We start from the raw sequence: 17,582 nt of genomic DNA, 5'->3' as shown, positions 1-17,582 counted from the left end.
GGTCTGGGCTGGATTTGAACCCACCAGCTCCTGTGTATGTGGCTGGCTCCTTAGCTGCTTGAGCTACAGGTGCCAAGCCCATCTAAGTATTATTAACATGTAGTTTCCCATTATGTGCTAATATGTACAAAATTTATTTCTTTAAATGTTGGAGACTTTTCTTATCTTTTATGCTCTTGAGTAATTTAAATAGCTTTAATGTTATCTGTTTTTTTAACATGTGGTGGGATTTATTTGAAGCATCAGAATGCGTTGCTTTGTTTAGAAGTTAGATCTTTGATAATGTTATGCATAGTAATTGGACCACTTAGATTATTCATATTTTCAGTTCCTGTTTCTTATTAAGAAAACCCCCTTTTTCTATAGGATTTAAAATTTCATTTTTATTTATTCAAAAAGAGCACTCCAATAGGTGACTGTCATTTCTTCTCCATGTAAATATTTTCTTATTCTCATTTCATATCTTACATATTTTTGCTTATCATTTTCATTATTAAGTCAAAATATCAGTGACCATTTCACTAACAAAACAGAAACCATTCTAGGTATGGCAAACTGGAAGTTATTTAATATAGATAATAAGATAGATATTTCATTTAGTTGTTTACAAAATGAAAATTCAAGGAGTAAAGACAGATACCGATAGCTTTCATCATCACTCTGACTTTGACAAAACCAGGAACTTCTAAAAATCACTGGTGATGATTAAAGCTAAGACAACATTGGTGCAGGTGATTTGCAGGAGAATGTGGGAAGAGTACTGCAGACTTTTGTTCTGTCAAAGCCCGTGCTTATGTCCACTGCTTCCAGAGATGAGCTAACCTGGCTTCTGACTCTTGTCTGCTCAAGTCCTATGCTAGAGCCTCCGCTGATAGGATCTAACTGAAACCATCATAGACAAGAGGTTCAGGAAAGGCAGTGGCAAGGACCAGCCCCTGCAATTCAGAGGAGGGCATGAAAGAAGGGAGTGCATGGGGTTGTATTTGGTTATGGTCATTTTCATTTGAAAGTACTGACTTCTGTTTCTAACCTTTTGACTTCTGTTTCTATATTAATTCCCTCTGTCTACCTCCTCATTCCACCCCTTCTTCTCACATCCTAATTAGACATGTGGGTCACATATTTCCATTCTTATTTATCAATAAAAATATTTATTTATTGCATTTATCAATACAAATAAAATTTGTATTTACAATACAAATAAAATCATGAATTATCCTCTGCATATTGCTTTAGAAAATCCCACAAATTCTGTTCTTTAGCATGTTAATCATTATTTTCTTAAGTAAATATTTTTTGAACTTCCTAAACACCCTTTTTTATACTCTGTTTCCATGAGTTGTTAAAATTTTCAAACTTACATTCCCACTTTCTCTCCTAACTATATCCATTCTTCCTTATCTGCTTGTGGTCTATCAGTGTTCTCAACCTAAGACTGTGCTGTCCTTTGTAAGAGGCATTTGGGAACCAATGGCATTGTTTTAGTTGTCATGATGATGGGAGTGGAATGCTCTGACACTTAGTGGACAGAATCCAGGAATGCTAAACTCTTGCAATATGTGTAACTTGCTAGACAGTCAAGAATATTGTCTAAAATGCCAATTGTGCCTCATTAAAAAAATGAAAAGTCTCCAAAGTCACAGTTGAAAATAATTGGCAGAATCAGAATTTGCACATACATCTGACAAATCTAATGCTGTTTTGGAGGGTTACACACACACAGTTCCAAAAAATATATACATATTTTAAGGGGAAAAAACTGTGTTAAAATTGTAATACTCAAGTCACATTAGACTTTTCAATTACGATAAGTGTTCAGTGTGACTTATATTCATCTCCCTATCAGTATGTACTGAGTAGCCTCTCCTCCCTCCATCACACCTGCCCAGAAGGACTGTGGAATGCCAAGGGCAGTCACTAGACCCCCCCCCCCACCTTGAGGTTTTCAAATCCTGCTATATCAAATGTCAGGCTGTAGATTCACCAGCGCACTGGAAATACTCATTTTCATCACCTTTTTGTTGCCCCAAGGGATCGAGGTACATCTTTAATGGATGCCAACTTGACCTTCTTATTTTAGTGAAAATGTGTGTGATCTAATCTTGTTCTTTCATAGAAATATACATTTCTATAGAGTATTTATCAAAGTTGAATTTTTAAATAAACGATTCCTGACCAGACATCATTAAAATAGAGAATGAATAATTACAAAATTTACACTAAGGGAGCATAAAATGCAAATCGCTGACCTCGGCAACATGTGATTGTGTCAATTTAGCAGAGAAATGAACGATTTTACAAAACCACAGGGTCCTGTGTAATCTCCCCTTCTCCTCTATCAAGACTGAAAGGGCCAAAGACCAGGAAGTGGGAGGTTGGGCTCAGACCCAGAGGTGTGCACTGCGATTTCCTGCTTTGGGACTCAGGAAAGCTGTCCTCATCTTGACTTGTAAGAAAAGTGATTCTCTAAAAAAATATATAATTTTCCCTCCTGAATGGTCTTCTTTCTCATGACAGTGCCAAAATGTCTCATGACAGTGAAAACAGTGCCCAAATGTCACACTTATTTCTAATGTACATTGAAGTACACATCATCTTTAAATGATGAAGGGTTTGACCTCCTATGGAACTGTCTGGTGCTAGAGAGTTTCTCCTAGTTTGCTCCTCTGAAGCATCTCTTTGGTTTATTCCCTTGTGAGTACACCCTGCTAACACACAGGATGATAGGAATGCAGGTAAAGGGCACTCTGAGGAAGCCAATCTGAGCCCCAACAAGGCTTGGGCTGCAGTGGAATGAGGGCAAACTGTACAATGCCCTCATCAGAATCTCCAAGTGCAGTGACAAAATTGTGCTATATCTTAATCTGTTTTAATTGTGTTCATTTTAAGTCAATATTTGTGGCCAAGCCCAATGGCTCACGCTTGTAATCCTAGCACTCTGGGAGGCCTTGGCAGGAGGACAGTTTGAAATCAGGAGTTTGAGATCAGCCTGAGCAAGAGTGAGACTTTATCTCGACCAAAAATAGAAAGACTACCATGGCGGTGGCCTGTAGTCTTAGATCACTTGAAGGTGCAGTGAGCTACGATGATGTCACTGAATTCTAGCCTGGGACAACATAGTGAGACTCTGAATCAAAAATGAATAACTAAATAATTTTAAAGAATAAATCAATATTCTTTGGGTTCTTTTTCTTTATTTTTTCTCATTATAGAATGAACTCTTCTAGATCATTCTTCAAAATATATCTCTAGTTACAGTCCCTTTCTATATGGCAACATATACGTCCCATACAATTTGCCACGCTAACCATTTCTTGAGAGTGCAGCTCCTTGGCAATAAGCACGGCACAGGGTCGGGCTTGGTGCATCCGCCTCCTCCGCTGAAACGCCTTTCCCCTCCCTAGCCTCAGGCGACCCCACACCTGATTTTCTGTATCTGGGAATTTGACTGTTCTTGGTACCTCAGATAGGTAATAGTTCCTCTGGGGTAACTTGAATTAATTGAAGCCTCAGAACTTGAATGTAGATGGAGGCTAAGATTACAAGCAGCTTTCATCCCCACAGGTTTCCTTTCATACAGCACCTCACTCGTGGCTGTGAAGTGTCACCTTTGATGACCCCACAATATCTGCTTATCATTTTATCATATGCTTTTCTTGCTGATTTATTGAAACTCTTCTTGTTGGCACCTCTCAAATGAAAACATGGTATAGGTAGATCTAATATTGGTGTTTCTTTTGAGAAATGATTGGTGCTCCTAGCTCTGAAACAATAGAAAAGTATTGATACATTTCATCAAGTATGCAATGGTATCAATTGCAAGACATATGCTGATAAAGACATTAAAATATAGGAAATGGGCTTGGTGCCCGTAGCACGTGGTTATGGTGCCAGCCACGTACACCAAGGCTGGAGGGTTCAAACCCAGCCCGGGGCCAGCTGAACAACAACGACAACCCCAACAACAACAACAACAAAAAATAGCCTGGCATTGTGGAGGACATCTGTGGTCCCAGCTACTTGGGAGGCTGAGGCAAGAGAATCACTTAAACCCTAGAGATTGAGGTTGCTGTGAGCTGTGACACCACAGCACTCTACCAAGGGCAAATGGTGAGATTCTGTCTCAAAAAAAAAAAAATGTAGGGAAAATATGTGTCTCTTAGAACTGATGAAATTTATTAATTAAAAATTATGGTCTGAGAAGAGTAGCTCATGCATGTTATCCTAGTACTCAGGGAGGTGAGGCAGATGGATTGCTTGAGCTCAGGAGTTTAAGACTAGTCCAAGCAAGAGCGAGACCCTGTCTATAAAAAAAAAAGAAAGAAAGAAAAAATAGCTGAGTGTTGCAAGGGGTACCTGTAGTCCCAGCTACTTGGGAGGCTAAGGCAAGAGGATCACTTGAGCCTAAGAGTTTGAGGTTGCTGTGAACTATGACACCCCATCCCTCTATCCAGAGGGACAAAGCAAGACTCTGTCTTAAAAATAAATAAATTAGTTAATTAAATAAAATAAAAATAAAAATTATGGTCAGCAAATTAGAATATCAGTTGACCGGTCGGTCGTTAACACAAAGACGTACACATACTCTTAAGATTTTTTAAAAGAGATTTCCTTTGCTGCCTTTCACCACAGGGAGTGTCTGTGAGTCTTCATTCCACATTTCACTCTTTCTTACAGGGCACATGACCACAAGAGAGGGCTGCTACAGAGACCTGAAGTTTCCCGTAAATACATCCTTCTGCAATCCCAAGACTCGCCCTGTCACAGGGCTGGTGTCCTGCAGAACAGCTGCCTGTCCTCCCAGGTAAGAAGTACTGTGTCAGTCTCAGGGCTTCCCCGCAGGGAGCCTCAGCGAGTAGGTGGCAACCCCGAGGGTGCCCACTCCAGCCACATAACTCACAACAACAAAGATGCAGAAGGGGCAGGAGCTGCCTGGACAGGGCCTGCACAGCACGTCTGTGCCGAGTGGTCAGAGCCCTCTGACTGGGGGGGGGGGGCGTCCCCATCATGGCGTCCTGTTTGTTCTATTTGTGGTTCAAACAGTTGTGGGCCGACAGGAGTGACACCACACCATGGGTGGGTGACGTGGTCTCTCTTAGCCAAAGCAGATAAGATAGGGGCCACTGACCAACTCTGAGGAAGGGCTGAGGGGCTCAGGAGAGTTAGGGAAATGAAAAATTACAAAAAGACAGGAGGTGGCTTGGTTCTTGTGAAACTCCTGTGGGTTTGCCAACCAGTGCTTGGAGGAGTTAAGCCCCAGCCTCCCACGGAGACCCTGAGACCAGAAGACAGGTGAGTGTCTTCAGATGCTGGCTGGAACAATAGAAACCCTGCCCAGGGCCATGAGCTGTCTCAGGCATGCACTGACAGGGGGGTCCATCATCCTACGGGAGCCATTGGAAACTAAGTTGGTATTTGCTCAAGACTTCACAGGCCCGGGTCAAAGCCTCATGGAGGGGAGGGCTCAGGACTGGTGGAGAACAGAGTCTTGGTCAGCTATTGCACCAACTTACTCCTCCCAGACAGCTGGGTCCCAATTTGTGCTATCACTGATGCTGACATCACCATGACTTTCCATCACGGATCTCTGAGGGACTTCATGAGACATGGTGGGGTCACTCCGCGTATGAGTCCTGCTGTCGATAGTCTGGTGTCCGCATTCGCTAGAGTCATTTCTGGCTCCTCAAGAGACCCAGCTGCCTGTGTTATGGTGATACCACCAACGTACACTGGAAGAAATGAACCTTAACACTATGTGTGCTTGTGTTCGTGTGTTTTAGAGAGAGATTTTCACATGCACGAGAAACTAGGCTTACTAGTTGTGTGCAAGTATATCAACCAGAATGTCAAAACTCAGAATAAACGGAGATCTTGAGCGTTGGAATTGTTGGGAGTTGGAAGTCCTGGTTCCCCAAACCCAGCTGACCTGGTTCGCTGAGGTGCGGAGGATTCAAAAAGTAGGAGTGTGTGGAAACCCGAGTAAAACTGGAGCAAGAGTGTGTGGAAACCCGAGTAAAACTGGAGCAAGAGTGTGTGGAAACCCGAGTAAAACTGGAGCAAGAGTGTGTGGAAACCCGAGTAAAACTGGAGCAAGAGTGTGTGGAAACCCGAGTAAAACTGGAGCAAGAGTGTGTGGAAACCGGAGCAAAACTGGAGCAAGAGTGTGTGGAAACCGGAGCAAAACTGGAGCAAGAGTGTGTGGAAACCGGAGCAAAACTGGAGCAAGAGTGTGTGGAAACCGGAGCAAAACTGGAGCAAGAGTGTGTGGAAACCGGAGCAAAACTGGAGCAAGAGTGTGTGGAAACCCGAGTAAAACTGGAGCAAGAGTGTGTGGAAACCGGAGCAAAACTGGAGCAAGAGTGTGTGGAAACCGGAGCAAAACTGGAGCAAGAGTGTGTGGAAACCGGAGCAAAACTGGAGCAAGAGTGTGTGGAAACCCGAGTAAAACTGGAGCAAGAGTGTGTGGAAACCCGAGTAAAACTGGAACAAGAGTGTGTGGAAACCCGAGTAAAACTGGAGCAAGAGTGTGTGGAAACCGGAGCAAAACTGGAGCAAGAGTGTGTGGAAACCGGAGCAAAACTGGAGCAAGAGTGTGTGGAAACCCGAGTAAAACTGGAGCAAGAGTGTGTGGAAACCCGAGTAAAACTGGAGCAAGAGTGTGTGGAAACCCGAGTAAAACTGGAGCAAGAGTGTGTGGAAACCGGAGCAAAACTGGAGCAAGAGTGTGTGGAAACCCGAGTAAAACTGGAGCAAGAGTGTGTGGAAACCCGAGCAAAACTGGAGCAAGAGTGTGTGGAAACCCGAGTAAAACTGGAGCAAGAGTGTGTGGAAACCCGAGTAAAACTGGAGCAAGAGTGTGTGGAAACCCGAGTAAAACTGGAGCAAGAGTGTGTGGAAACCCGAGTAAAACTGGAGCAAGAGTGTGTGGAAACCCGAGTAAAACTGGAGCAAGAGTGTGTGGAAACCGGAGCAAAACTGGAGCAAGAGTGTGTGGAAACCCGAGTAAAACTGGAGCAAGAGTGTGTGGAAACCCGAGTAAAACTGGAGCAAGAGTGTGTGGAAACCCGAGTAAAACTGGAGCAAGAGTGTGTGGAAACCCGAGTAAAACTGGAGCAAGAGTGTGTGGAAACCCGAGTAAAACTGGAGCAAGAGTGTGTGGAAACCCGAGTAAAACTGGAGCAAGAGTGTGCGGAAACCGGAGCAAAACTGGAGCAAGAGTGTGTGGAAACCGGAGCAAAACTGGAGCAAGAGTGTGTGGAAACCGGAGCAAAACTGGAGCAAGAGTGTGTGGAAACCGGAGCAAAACTGGAGCAAGAGTGTGTGGAAACCGGAGCAAAACTGGAGCAAGAGTGTGTGGAAACCCGAGTAAAACTGGAGCAAGAGTGTGTGGAAACCGGAGCAAAACTGGAGCAAGAGTGTGTGGAAACCGGAGCAAAACTGGAGCAAGAGTGTGTGGAAACCGGAGCAAAACTGGAGCAAGAGTGTGTGGAAACCCGAGTAAAACTGGAGCAAGAGTGTGTGGAAACCCGAGTAAAACTGGAACAAGAGTGTGTGGAAACCCGAGTAAAACTGGAGCAAGAGTGTGTGGAAACCGGAGCAAAACTGGAGCAAGAGTGTGTGGAAACCGGAGCAAAACTGGAGCAAGAGTGTGTGGAAACCCGAGTAAAACTGGAGCAAGAGTGTGTGGAAACCCGAGTAAAACTGGAGCAAGAGTGTGTGGAAACCCGAGTAAAACTGGAGCAAGAGTGTGTGGAAACCGGAGCAAAACTGGAGCAAGAGTGTGTGGAAACCCGAGTAAAACTGGAGCAAGAGTGTGTGGAAACCCGAGCAAAACTGGAGCAAGAGTGTGTGGAAACCCGAGTAAAACTGGAGCAAGAGTGTGTGGAAACCCGAGTAAAACTGGAGCAAGAGTGTGTGGAAACCCGAGTAAAACTGGAGCAAGAGTGTGTGGAAACCCGAGTAAAACTGGAGCAAGAGTGTGTGGAAACCCGAGTAAAACTGGAGCAAGAGTGTGTGGAAACCGGAGCAAAACTGGAGCAAGAGTGTGTGGAAACCCGAGTAAAACTGGAGCAAGAGTGTGTGGAAACCCGAGTAAAACTGGAGCAAGAGTGTGTGGAAACCCGAGTAAAACTGGAGCAAGAGTGTGTGGAAACCCGAGTAAAACTGGAGCAAGAGTGTGTGGAAACCCGAGTAAAACTGGAGCAAGAGTGTGTGGAAACCCGAGTAAAACTGGAGCAAGAGTGTGCGGAAACCGGAGCAAAACTGGAGCAAGAGTGTGTGGAAACCGGAGCAAAACTGGAGCAAGAGTGTGTGGAAACCCGAGTAAAACTGGAGCAAGAGTGTGTGGAAACCCGAGTAAAACTGGAGCAAGAGTGTGTGGAAACCCGAGTAAAACTGGAGCAAGAGTGTGTGGAAACCCGAGTAAAACTGGAGCAAGAGTGTGCGGAAACCGGAGCAAAACTGGAGCAAGAGTGTGTGGAAACCGGAGCAAAACTGGAGCAAGAGTGTGTGGAAACCCGAGTAAAACTGGAGCAAGAGTGTGTGGAAACCCGAGTAAAACTGGAGCAGCACAGGCAGCACAAATAGAAAGCAAAAGCCACTTCCCACAGGCTTCAGCATGACAAGGAGAAATTTCATTCAAAAACAAAGAGAAAGTTTAGAGCACTTCCAAGGATAGCTGGGAGTGGGTCCCTCTTCAGGAAAAGAGGCAACAGAGAGAGAGAGACCCGCCCAGGCTGTGCAGAGTATAAGTGGCCTCTTCCTCTCTGTTTGCAATTGGCTGCAAGCCTTTCCTCTGCATCTCCGTACCTCCAGGCAGTGTTGTCCTTTTTACTGGTCCTGGTTGCCTAGGTTACCTCTTACCCACATTCTTTCCCCTTTTGTTGCCGTGACCTGCTGGGTGGTGAATGTCCCTAAGTCCTGGTTCAGCAGGCCCGGCTTCCCACCCATCCCCCTTGAAGCCCCTTTCCTCATGTCCCTTCTCAGTAATGATTATTTCTCACTCTAGGAGAGTTAGTGGGTCAGGCACATCCAGTCAGGGCAGTCCAGTCTGCCCTGGCCCACTCGGCCCACCCACAGAGAACGCTGGAGAAAACTCACCCAACCCTAGCCTGGTTTACCAATGCCTAGGTTTCTCCCTGTGTGGTTTTCAGCATCACATAATTCAGAAATAGACTGACAATTGGAACAACCCCAAGTAAGCCCCCTCGAGTCTTCAGACCCTGTAGGAGCCACGCTGGGAAGCACACAGGGGTGGGAGCAGCCCCGTGCTTTCCATGGTGGCCTCAGCCCTTCAGCGGGGACAGAGCGGGCCGCTGCTGCTTCAGTTCCTGCTCTGAGAGAGTTCACGTACATCGTGATTTCTCATCTTTGCAGTTTGTGGGTTGGCTGCTTGGTGTTTTTTCCCTTCCTCCCCACATCTGTACTGCCTCTAGACACATCCTCCCTGGAGGCTCCTGCCGGAGGCGGCCCAAGCTGGTGGGAAGGGAGCCCTGCTCCACTGTACCCCCTCTTCCTGGTGCCAGCAGACTTGTGCTTTTCACCAAACCTGAAGATAGCAGCGCTCAGCAGGAGGCGCGGTGTCGCCCGCCCTTCAGTGTTCCTGGCTGCTTCTGGGTTGTCTGGCCCATTCCCAAGGGAGACCGTAGGCAGTTACCCCATGTCGGTAAGGGAAATCTAACCTGGCACGGTCAGGTGACACTACCCTGCCCTCAACCATCACACGCTCCTGTCTGTCATCGACATCTCTTAGGTCCATTTAGATAAATCCTTGTTCCTGGTGTGTTTTCAGACTTACTATGTGGAGCAATCTCTTTGGTACCTTGTTTCCCTCCAACATATGGAGGGGGGAACCTCAGTAGCACTCGTAGGGTACAGGGATGAACCAGGGTCCCACTAGGGCAGGTGAGGAAGCTCCAGGCTTGTGATACAGATTTGGGAAAAAGGTTTCATCTCTTTGTGCCTCAGTTTCACAAGATATAAGATGACAAAAAGAATATACATGCAGTTGCAAATCGCGACTGTGAAGTTCTGGGACCTCAGTGGGGCCCCTGCACCATCCTTGCCGCAGACAAGTAAGTGCCTGCCCTCCCACGGCTCTCCCGCCTCCGTCTGCATTTTAGCATGAATCAGGTGTTTTTATCCCTTGGTTCTGAAACATGAATTATAAATCACGCAAGTGTTCGCTTCCTTTATCCGCTTTGGCTTATCTGAATGGAGCGGCTCTTGGCGCCATTTATCTTCCCACTCTAATTTTCTAAGTGTAAATACTTCCCTGGACAGTGGATGGAAGTTGCCAGAGGAATTGCTTCCAGATGGTCACTGGACACTTTTCCTCCCTTTCAGTATCCTTCTAGGAGTGCAGAATAAGAGTTTGAGTAAAACATAGCCTGACCAAACGCTTCGTTTTGGCCTCTTAGGAGTCCGAAAAGTGGAGCCCCCCCTCCACTTGGTATCCAGGTGGTGAATTGCCTATACCTTGGTGGTTTCCTACAAACCTGTTAGCAGAATTGTTCCTTTTACAATCAAGGTATGCAGCTCAGTAACCACGTCCCCCTGCGGACAGGCTGCAGAAACAGGAGACAGCTGAGCACAGCCGCCCTGTCTCCAGGGCTCTCCTGCAGCGAGGCGCTCACACTCTCAGCAAAGGGAGCGGGAAGAGTGGCATCTCCTTTGACATTTTTTTTCTCTTGTCTCTTTTAGATGTGAGCCTTGAAAATACTGAGCAGCCTGGTTCCTTAGGCGGGATCTACACAGGAAAGGGTTTTGCTCACAAAAGGGCTGCCATGAACAATTCAGGCATCTGGTCGCCCAGTAACTGAGAGTGTGCGCCTGTCAGGATGGCCCTGCACTGAGGCTTCACAGCCCCATCTGCCCCAGGCTAGAAGAGTGACTTTTAAGAAGGGGCCCAGTGTATGCAGTCTGTGCTGGGTCCCATGAAGGGTAGCCAGTGCCCCCGCAGCCCCACTCGGGGGATTATATTAGAATGTTTCCAGTTTTAGCAAATCAGCTCTATACCCGTTCCTCTTGAAGCTGTCCCACAGTGACATCAGACCCTGGCTGAGAGCCGCAGGGGACAGTGAGTGGCACTTCTCTGCTCTTCCTTTCTTTTTGCTCAGGGACGGTGGGCGCTGGTTTTGCGGGGCTTTAGCACACTTGCCCGTGAATTGTGGAGCTGTTCCAGTTCCTTCTCCAGGTCCTAGTGCTCCCCCCTGTTGCACTGGGGGGGAGCACGGCTACAGGGAGTGGAACCCTGAGGGACATCCTCTCCCTTGGATGGCCTTTCCCCATCACCGTGCCCCACCGAAGGCGCATCCAGCCCTTCTCCATTTAATCAGGGACACCAGAATTACAATGGCATCTTAAAAAGGAAGGGTCTTTAGAGAGCTTCGCAGCCATGGTGCGCCATCTCCTGATCAGGTAGCAGTCCCAGGTGTGAGAGAAGCGTCCTGCTCTGTCTCTCCTGAGAGGAGTGTCACTCCACACCCACCCAGCAAATCTGCAAAGTATTGACACAGGTACAGACATTGCTAACATGTACCTCTACTGACAGGGACAGGCGCAGACAGACAAAAGCAACCATGAGCCAGACTAATTTGGTTGCTTTCATGCATTACTGAAGGGTCACCATGGAAATCTCGGTAGAAGGCGCAGGGCTGTAGACGGTCCCTTGCTAGATACGAATGTGTCATTTCACGCTTAGGAGTTTCCGTGTGTGGTTTTATAAAATATTTTGTACTTTGGCTTTTCTTTGTTTACTTGTTTGTTTTTCTTTGTTTGGTTTGTGAGCGGGTGTGCTTGTGTTATTTATTGACTTACTTATTTTTAAACACTATTTTTTCCCAGAAGTTTTAGATTCATAGCAAAATTGAGCAGAAAGTAGAGAGAGTCCCCGTATACTTCCTGGGCCCAAACGCTGCCCCCCTCGACACCCCCCACCAGATGTCCACGTGTTACAGTTGGTGACAAGTCACCTGTGTCCGGAGTCCATAATTTACATGATGGCTTGTTCTTGGTGCCGCACATTGCATGGGCTTTGACAAATGTGTAGTGATAAGTATCCACCATGCACTGTCCCTCAGAGCAGCGTCACCATCCTCAAAATCCTCAGTGCTCCACCTGCCCAACTCCCCCACCCCATAGCCACTGAGCTGTAACTGTCTGCATAGTTTAAATTCCAGAACACTGTATCCTGGGACTCACACGCTGTGTAGCCTTTCCCGGCTGACTTCTCTCAGTTAGTGACAGGTGTGTAGGGACACTGTTGTGTCTTTTTATAGCTCATTTCTGCTTAGGCCTGAATAATAGACCATTGTCTGGAGGCACCACAGTTTCATTTATCCAGTCACCTACTCAAGGACGTCCTGGTTGCTTTATCCTTAGTATATTTTCAGGATTACATACATATATATAATATATATAACCTTTTATCTATATGAGTGAAGGCAGAAAGTTACCTTGGGAACTTAGAAATACTTCTGCTTTTTAGGAAACTTAGCTTGTTATTTGGGCTAAGTAACTAAAACTTTAATAATAATTTCATTATTCTGGTCTCCAGGGCTCATTGCAATTGACTTCAAAATCCCCCAAGTTCTCCCACACTCAGTGTAACTGTCCTCCAAGAATTCCAACCATGGCTTGTGCTTCACATGCTTTAGAATAGGAATGTCAAGCAGGTAGATGAGAGATAAAGGAAATTACAAATATCCGTTCCCATAGCGTCACTGGAAGTGTAATAATAAGTGCTTTCAGAAGCATTTTTTGAAAACTGAAAAGCAGAAGCTTCATTCAGAATCAGGACCTTTTTTCTGTGGGGGAGGACACAGTATGTTGTTTGTAGATAACAATTAAGGACTGTTGCTTTATTCCTGATCCATGAACTATTTGGAAGAGTGGTTCTGCATTTCCAAAGGTATGGAAGCTTTAGGGTAATTTTTCTGTTATTTCAAATGTTCATGTATTGAGATCAAAGGAAGAGTTAAAATTATCTCATTTTTGCCTTTTTTGAGACTTCCTTTGTGGCTGAGGGAGAGGACTTTTTGTAAATATTTCCCGTGGGAATAAAGAAGTGTGTGTTCTGAGTAAGGTTATTTGTATGACAATTAGATCAAATTCCTTAGTTGTTTATTTAAATCTGTTAAGTTTAAATTTTGTCTATTTTGTATATCTGTTTCTAAGAGAAGTTTATTAAAATCTCATTCAGCTTGGTTATTTTCAATTTCTTCTCTAATTTTACTTTATAATTTAAATTTCCACTGAATGCTGTTAGACAGGATTCCAGTTTACACCTGAATTGTTCTGATTATCAGTAATGGCATCCTTACCTCTAATGTTGCTTTCCAATCACAGTCTACTTTGTCTGAAATTAACATTATGGTACCAGCTTCTGTTTATATTTTTTAGCGGCCTGGTTGACATTTCTTTATTCTTTTTATTTTTAACTGTGTCATTAGGTTTTTCTGTGCCTTGAGTAAATAGTATTGTGCTGGATTTTGATTTTGTCAAGTCCAGAATGTATCTTTTATGCATGTGCGTAATCTTGTTTATGAAGAGGGGTTTCTGTTTCGTCTGGACTCAGGTCCACCAGTTCCCGTGTGTCTTCTGATCATGTCCTCTCTTCATATCCTAGTGGTTGATGTCTTTCCATTTCCTAATGTATTTATAGAGTTGGTAGAATCCCTTTTATTCTTTTTCATTCCCTCTACTGCTGGAAGTGACACCACCGCTTTCTGGTAAACATAAATAGAAGAGACCACAATATAAATTAGTATAACTTCTGAAATATCTAAGCCCAATGACACATGGTTATCTTAAAACGCTTAGAAATAAGTCATTTATACAAAATGCTAAGTGAACTATGATGAGCTTACACTGGAGTTTAAACCATTTTCAGACCAAGTCTGTATATGGCTAGCGTTTTCCATGTATATTCTTCCAGGAGTCTTAGATAAAGTTTGGGGTGAGGCTGCAGACAGCACGCAGGAGACACATGGGAGTGGACAGTCTGGGGGAGGACAGGCCCAGCACTCCAGGGAAGGGCCCTGACTGGCACAGTGGGGCATCTGCACCTGGGGCGCTAAGCCCTGACACAGGACCTGCATAAGCAGCCCCCAAAAGAGAGAACACTTCCCTAAGGGGTAAGAATACTAGTTTTATTTTTCTTTTCTTTTGCCAAAAAAAAAAAAAAAAATCCAGAGCAAGACAAAACATAAAACAGAAAGGACACAATTGCTTCATTAGTCCTATGTTTATTAAGAATAAATGTTTCAGCATCCTTTTTTTTTTTTTTTTGAGATATCCTTCTATACCTCATGCCGAGAGTGCTACAGTCTGTTGAGGAGAATTGGCTGGATTCTGCAGTCTCTGGAATCAGGCTTTCATTCTGAACATCCTGGATCCTAAATGTGCCAGACATACTTGCACACAAAGTAGTGTAAAATTGATTAAGATTTAATGTAGAACTTGTGGCTTTAACAGAGTTGAGCCGAGCTCTCCCTTGGTGCTATCTGCATACATGAGGTTGGCTAATAGAATTAAAAAAAATAATTGAGCAGCAGTGAAGGGTGAATACTTCAGCTGTATCGCAAGGAAAGAGAAGCACATTTCTCCTGTATTCACAAAGTCGGCCTTTTGTCTGGGAGGCTGTGATACTGCAATGTACGTGCCACCATTCAGCAGAGACTTGTGCAGTGATGGCCGATACCTGCCACTGTTCCAGAAGGTTTGGAACTGGCCCCTGACCCCCTGTGCTGAAGTGCTAGAGAGGAAGATGACCAGCGGGCTGACCAGCCAGTGTGAGGTGCACGTAAGGGGCACAAGGGAAGCCCAGGCCCGCCCGGGATATAGAGCTCAGTCTGGACGCAGTGCAAGGTGGGATCCACACGAGACATCCCTCACATCCTCTCAACGGAGGATTTTGCTTTTAAGTCAAATGAAATTCCAACAATTAGGACTGTTAATTCTTTTGATGCATTCATTACATATTTCCTTGCTTTAAAAAGAGGACTAGCAAGAAGAATCTGTTTTAATTCTCAAAATTCAATATTTAAACTGAATCTAGGGCCAGGTGCTGTGACTCCCACCTGAAATCCTAGCACTTTGTGAGGCTGAGCCAGGTGGATTGCCTGTGCTTAGGAGTTGGAGACCAGCCTGGGCATTGTGGCCCCTGTAGTCCTGCCTAGGAAGCAGGATGGGGCAATAGAATCTCAGGAGTTTGAGGTTGCTGTGAACTATGACACCACAGCACTCTACCCCAGGGCAACAGAGTGAGACTGTCTCCAAAAGAATAAAACAAAATAAACTGAATCTAGGTTTTTGCTTCTTCCACATATTATTTTGATTAATTTTTGTTTTATGTATGCACATAGGGCCATGTTGCACACTAAAGCTCGCTGGGACATAGCCTGATTCCCTCCCCCCGTCCCACCCAACTCCACTGACAGGACCAACAGGTGCGGTGACTTGGGCTCTCTCTTCTGGTACCTATCTCCGTATTTCTAAACACCATGCGTGATAGCCATTTTCCTACCTAATGGTTTTAAAGATCATCTGTTATCCATCACAGGGAGAGCGTGGCCCTTGGGCTTCACATCGCTCAGCTCTCTCGCCACCGACTGCCTTTCCTCTGTCCTGCATTAGCGAGGATTTCCCAGGCAGTCGCTGTCACACCAGTATTCACTTACTATTCCTGCTGAGCAAGTAGAGTAGCCTGACGCTGCTCCCGCTCAGGGATGAAGTGGGGTCTGTCTGAAGTTAATAATTTCTAGACTTCTGTTTGCTTAGATTCCTTTTCCTTGTTCTTTTTTGAGACAAGGTCTGCTCTGTCACCCAGGCTGGAGTGCAGTGGCCCAGTCATAGTTTGCTATACCCTGGAACTCCTGGGTTCGAGCCATCCTCTCCCTACAGCCTCTGGAGCAGCAGGGATTGCGAGTGGGCGCCACCGTGCCTGGCTAACTGTTTTATTATTTGTAGAGGCAGCGTGTGAGGTAGCTATGTTGCCCAGGCTGGTCTGGAGCTCCTGTGCTCCAATAATCCTCTCACCCCAGCCTTCCAAAGTGCTGCGATTACAGACCTCAGCCACCACACCAGCCTGCTTAGGTTTCTTTACATAAACTCCAGAAGACATATTAAGTTCATCAATTCCTTCAACAAGTATAAATTGACCGCCTATCGTGTGCCTGGTACTCGAGACAAATCCGTGAATACACAGGGACAGGACGCTGTCCGGGGAGCTGGTGTTCACGCTGAGGTAGACACAGAGTCAACAAGAAGTCTGTTGTTTATTTTGGTCTTTGGTTTATTCATGTCTTGGTTTATACCTTGTTTTGTTATGTATTTCATATTAATAATTTCTTCCTTAATGCCAGTGTATTTAGGTGATAAATGCCACGGACAAAAAGAAAGAAAAAAAAGCAGAGGGAGAGAGGAGCTGTGAGCACAGAGGTGAGGTTTGGGCTGCGGGTGGAGCTCGTGAGGAAAGCCGCTTTTGAAGGAAGATTAGGAGGAGGAGAGGATGGGAAAGGGCCCTCACGGTGCTTCCCACCTGTGGAGCACACCGCACACTCTCTCGGTCCCCACCTCCCTGGGAGTCTCGTGGTCCCACCTGGCCCCGTCATCACCCTGGAGCTTCCTGTATTGCTCTGCCGTGCTCAGCACCCTCTTCCTCCCAGGCCAGGCATCGTCTGTCTGGTTGACACCACGGTATTTGGAAAGCGCAGCCTCTTCTAGCAGCCTGGGAAGGTTTCAGGGAAGTTGAATTTTCTGGGGCTTAACAGATGACAGAGTGTTTGAGAACAGAACTCTGGGGTGGAATCCACCCTCCCGGGAGTGGGACGTTATGGGTGGCGTGACATCCTGCCTCCCGGGTGGCTGCTCAGACATCTGCTGCTACTCGGGTCCCCAGTCCTCCATCTGGGAACTGTCTTTGGTTTTTCCTTCTCCCCTTTCTGGAAGCATCAGCTTCTACCTTCTTCTATTTAGTTCTAGTTTCTGATGTGCTTTAATGGCATAGCGTTTTCATTTGTTTGCTGAGCTCACAGTGCTTCCTTATGGTCTGGGAGGAAAAGACGTGAATAACATTCACCTGAGGCAGGTGGACATTTCAGATTGTAGTGAAAAAAATATAAAGAAAATGCTCAACCCACCATATCAGGTGGTGATATAAATTTCGAATATAAATGAATCCATATAAAAATATATTTCACAACTTCTTATTAACTTTTCATATGTTTGTGTGTATGTATTAGGAAATTATATAAATGCCTATACATCTGTGTGCAATAAAAATTAATAATACATGTTTATGTCTGTTGTGCAAAACATAGAAAACTAAAGCTCTCAAATTAGGTGTAATAGTATGCCCCCATTTGCTCAGAACAATTATAGTTCATGTTCTTGTTATCCCTTTGTTAGAAGTGACCTCCCTCACTCAGAAATGTCCTAGCTGGGTGACTTTTTGATCGCTGAATCTGTAGGCCCTGCTCTCTGGGTAATCACCCAGGGCAGTTTGTTGTAGCTTCTCATCAGACGCGTTGGTTGCTGTTGTCGCATGATGAGTTTATATTTTCCTTTGGTAGACCCTTGTT

The 17,582-nt window shown here is 45.3% G+C and overlaps 1 protein-coding gene across 2 annotated transcripts in view; it reads left to right on the top strand.

Moving 5' to 3' along the window:
- ADAMTS16 (ADAM metallopeptidase with thrombospondin type 1 motif 16) overlaps window positions 1-17,582 on the top strand; it is a 142,085-nt gene that overhangs the window by 95,378 nt on the left and 29,125 nt on the right. For both annotated transcript variants that reach the window (XR_008380568.1, XM_053593313.1), the window contains exon 18: window positions 4,678-4,804. Coding sequence is in view for 1 of the 2 variants with exons in the window: in XM_053593313.1 (XP_053449288.1) it covers window positions 4,678-4,804 (127 nt within the window). In the remaining variant the exon portion in view is untranslated. The remainder of the gene's footprint in view (window positions 1-4,677; window positions 4,805-17,582) is intronic.

The sequence above is a fragment of the Nycticebus coucang genome, chromosome 1, assembly GCF_027406575.1.
Source record: "Nycticebus coucang isolate mNycCou1 chromosome 1, mNycCou1.pri, whole genome shotgun sequence".
NCBI lineage: Eukaryota > Metazoa > Chordata > Mammalia > Primates > Lorisidae > Nycticebus > Nycticebus coucang.
Note: the sequence above shows the minus strand (reverse complement) of the source record. Positions and strands in the feature narration are given on the sequence as shown.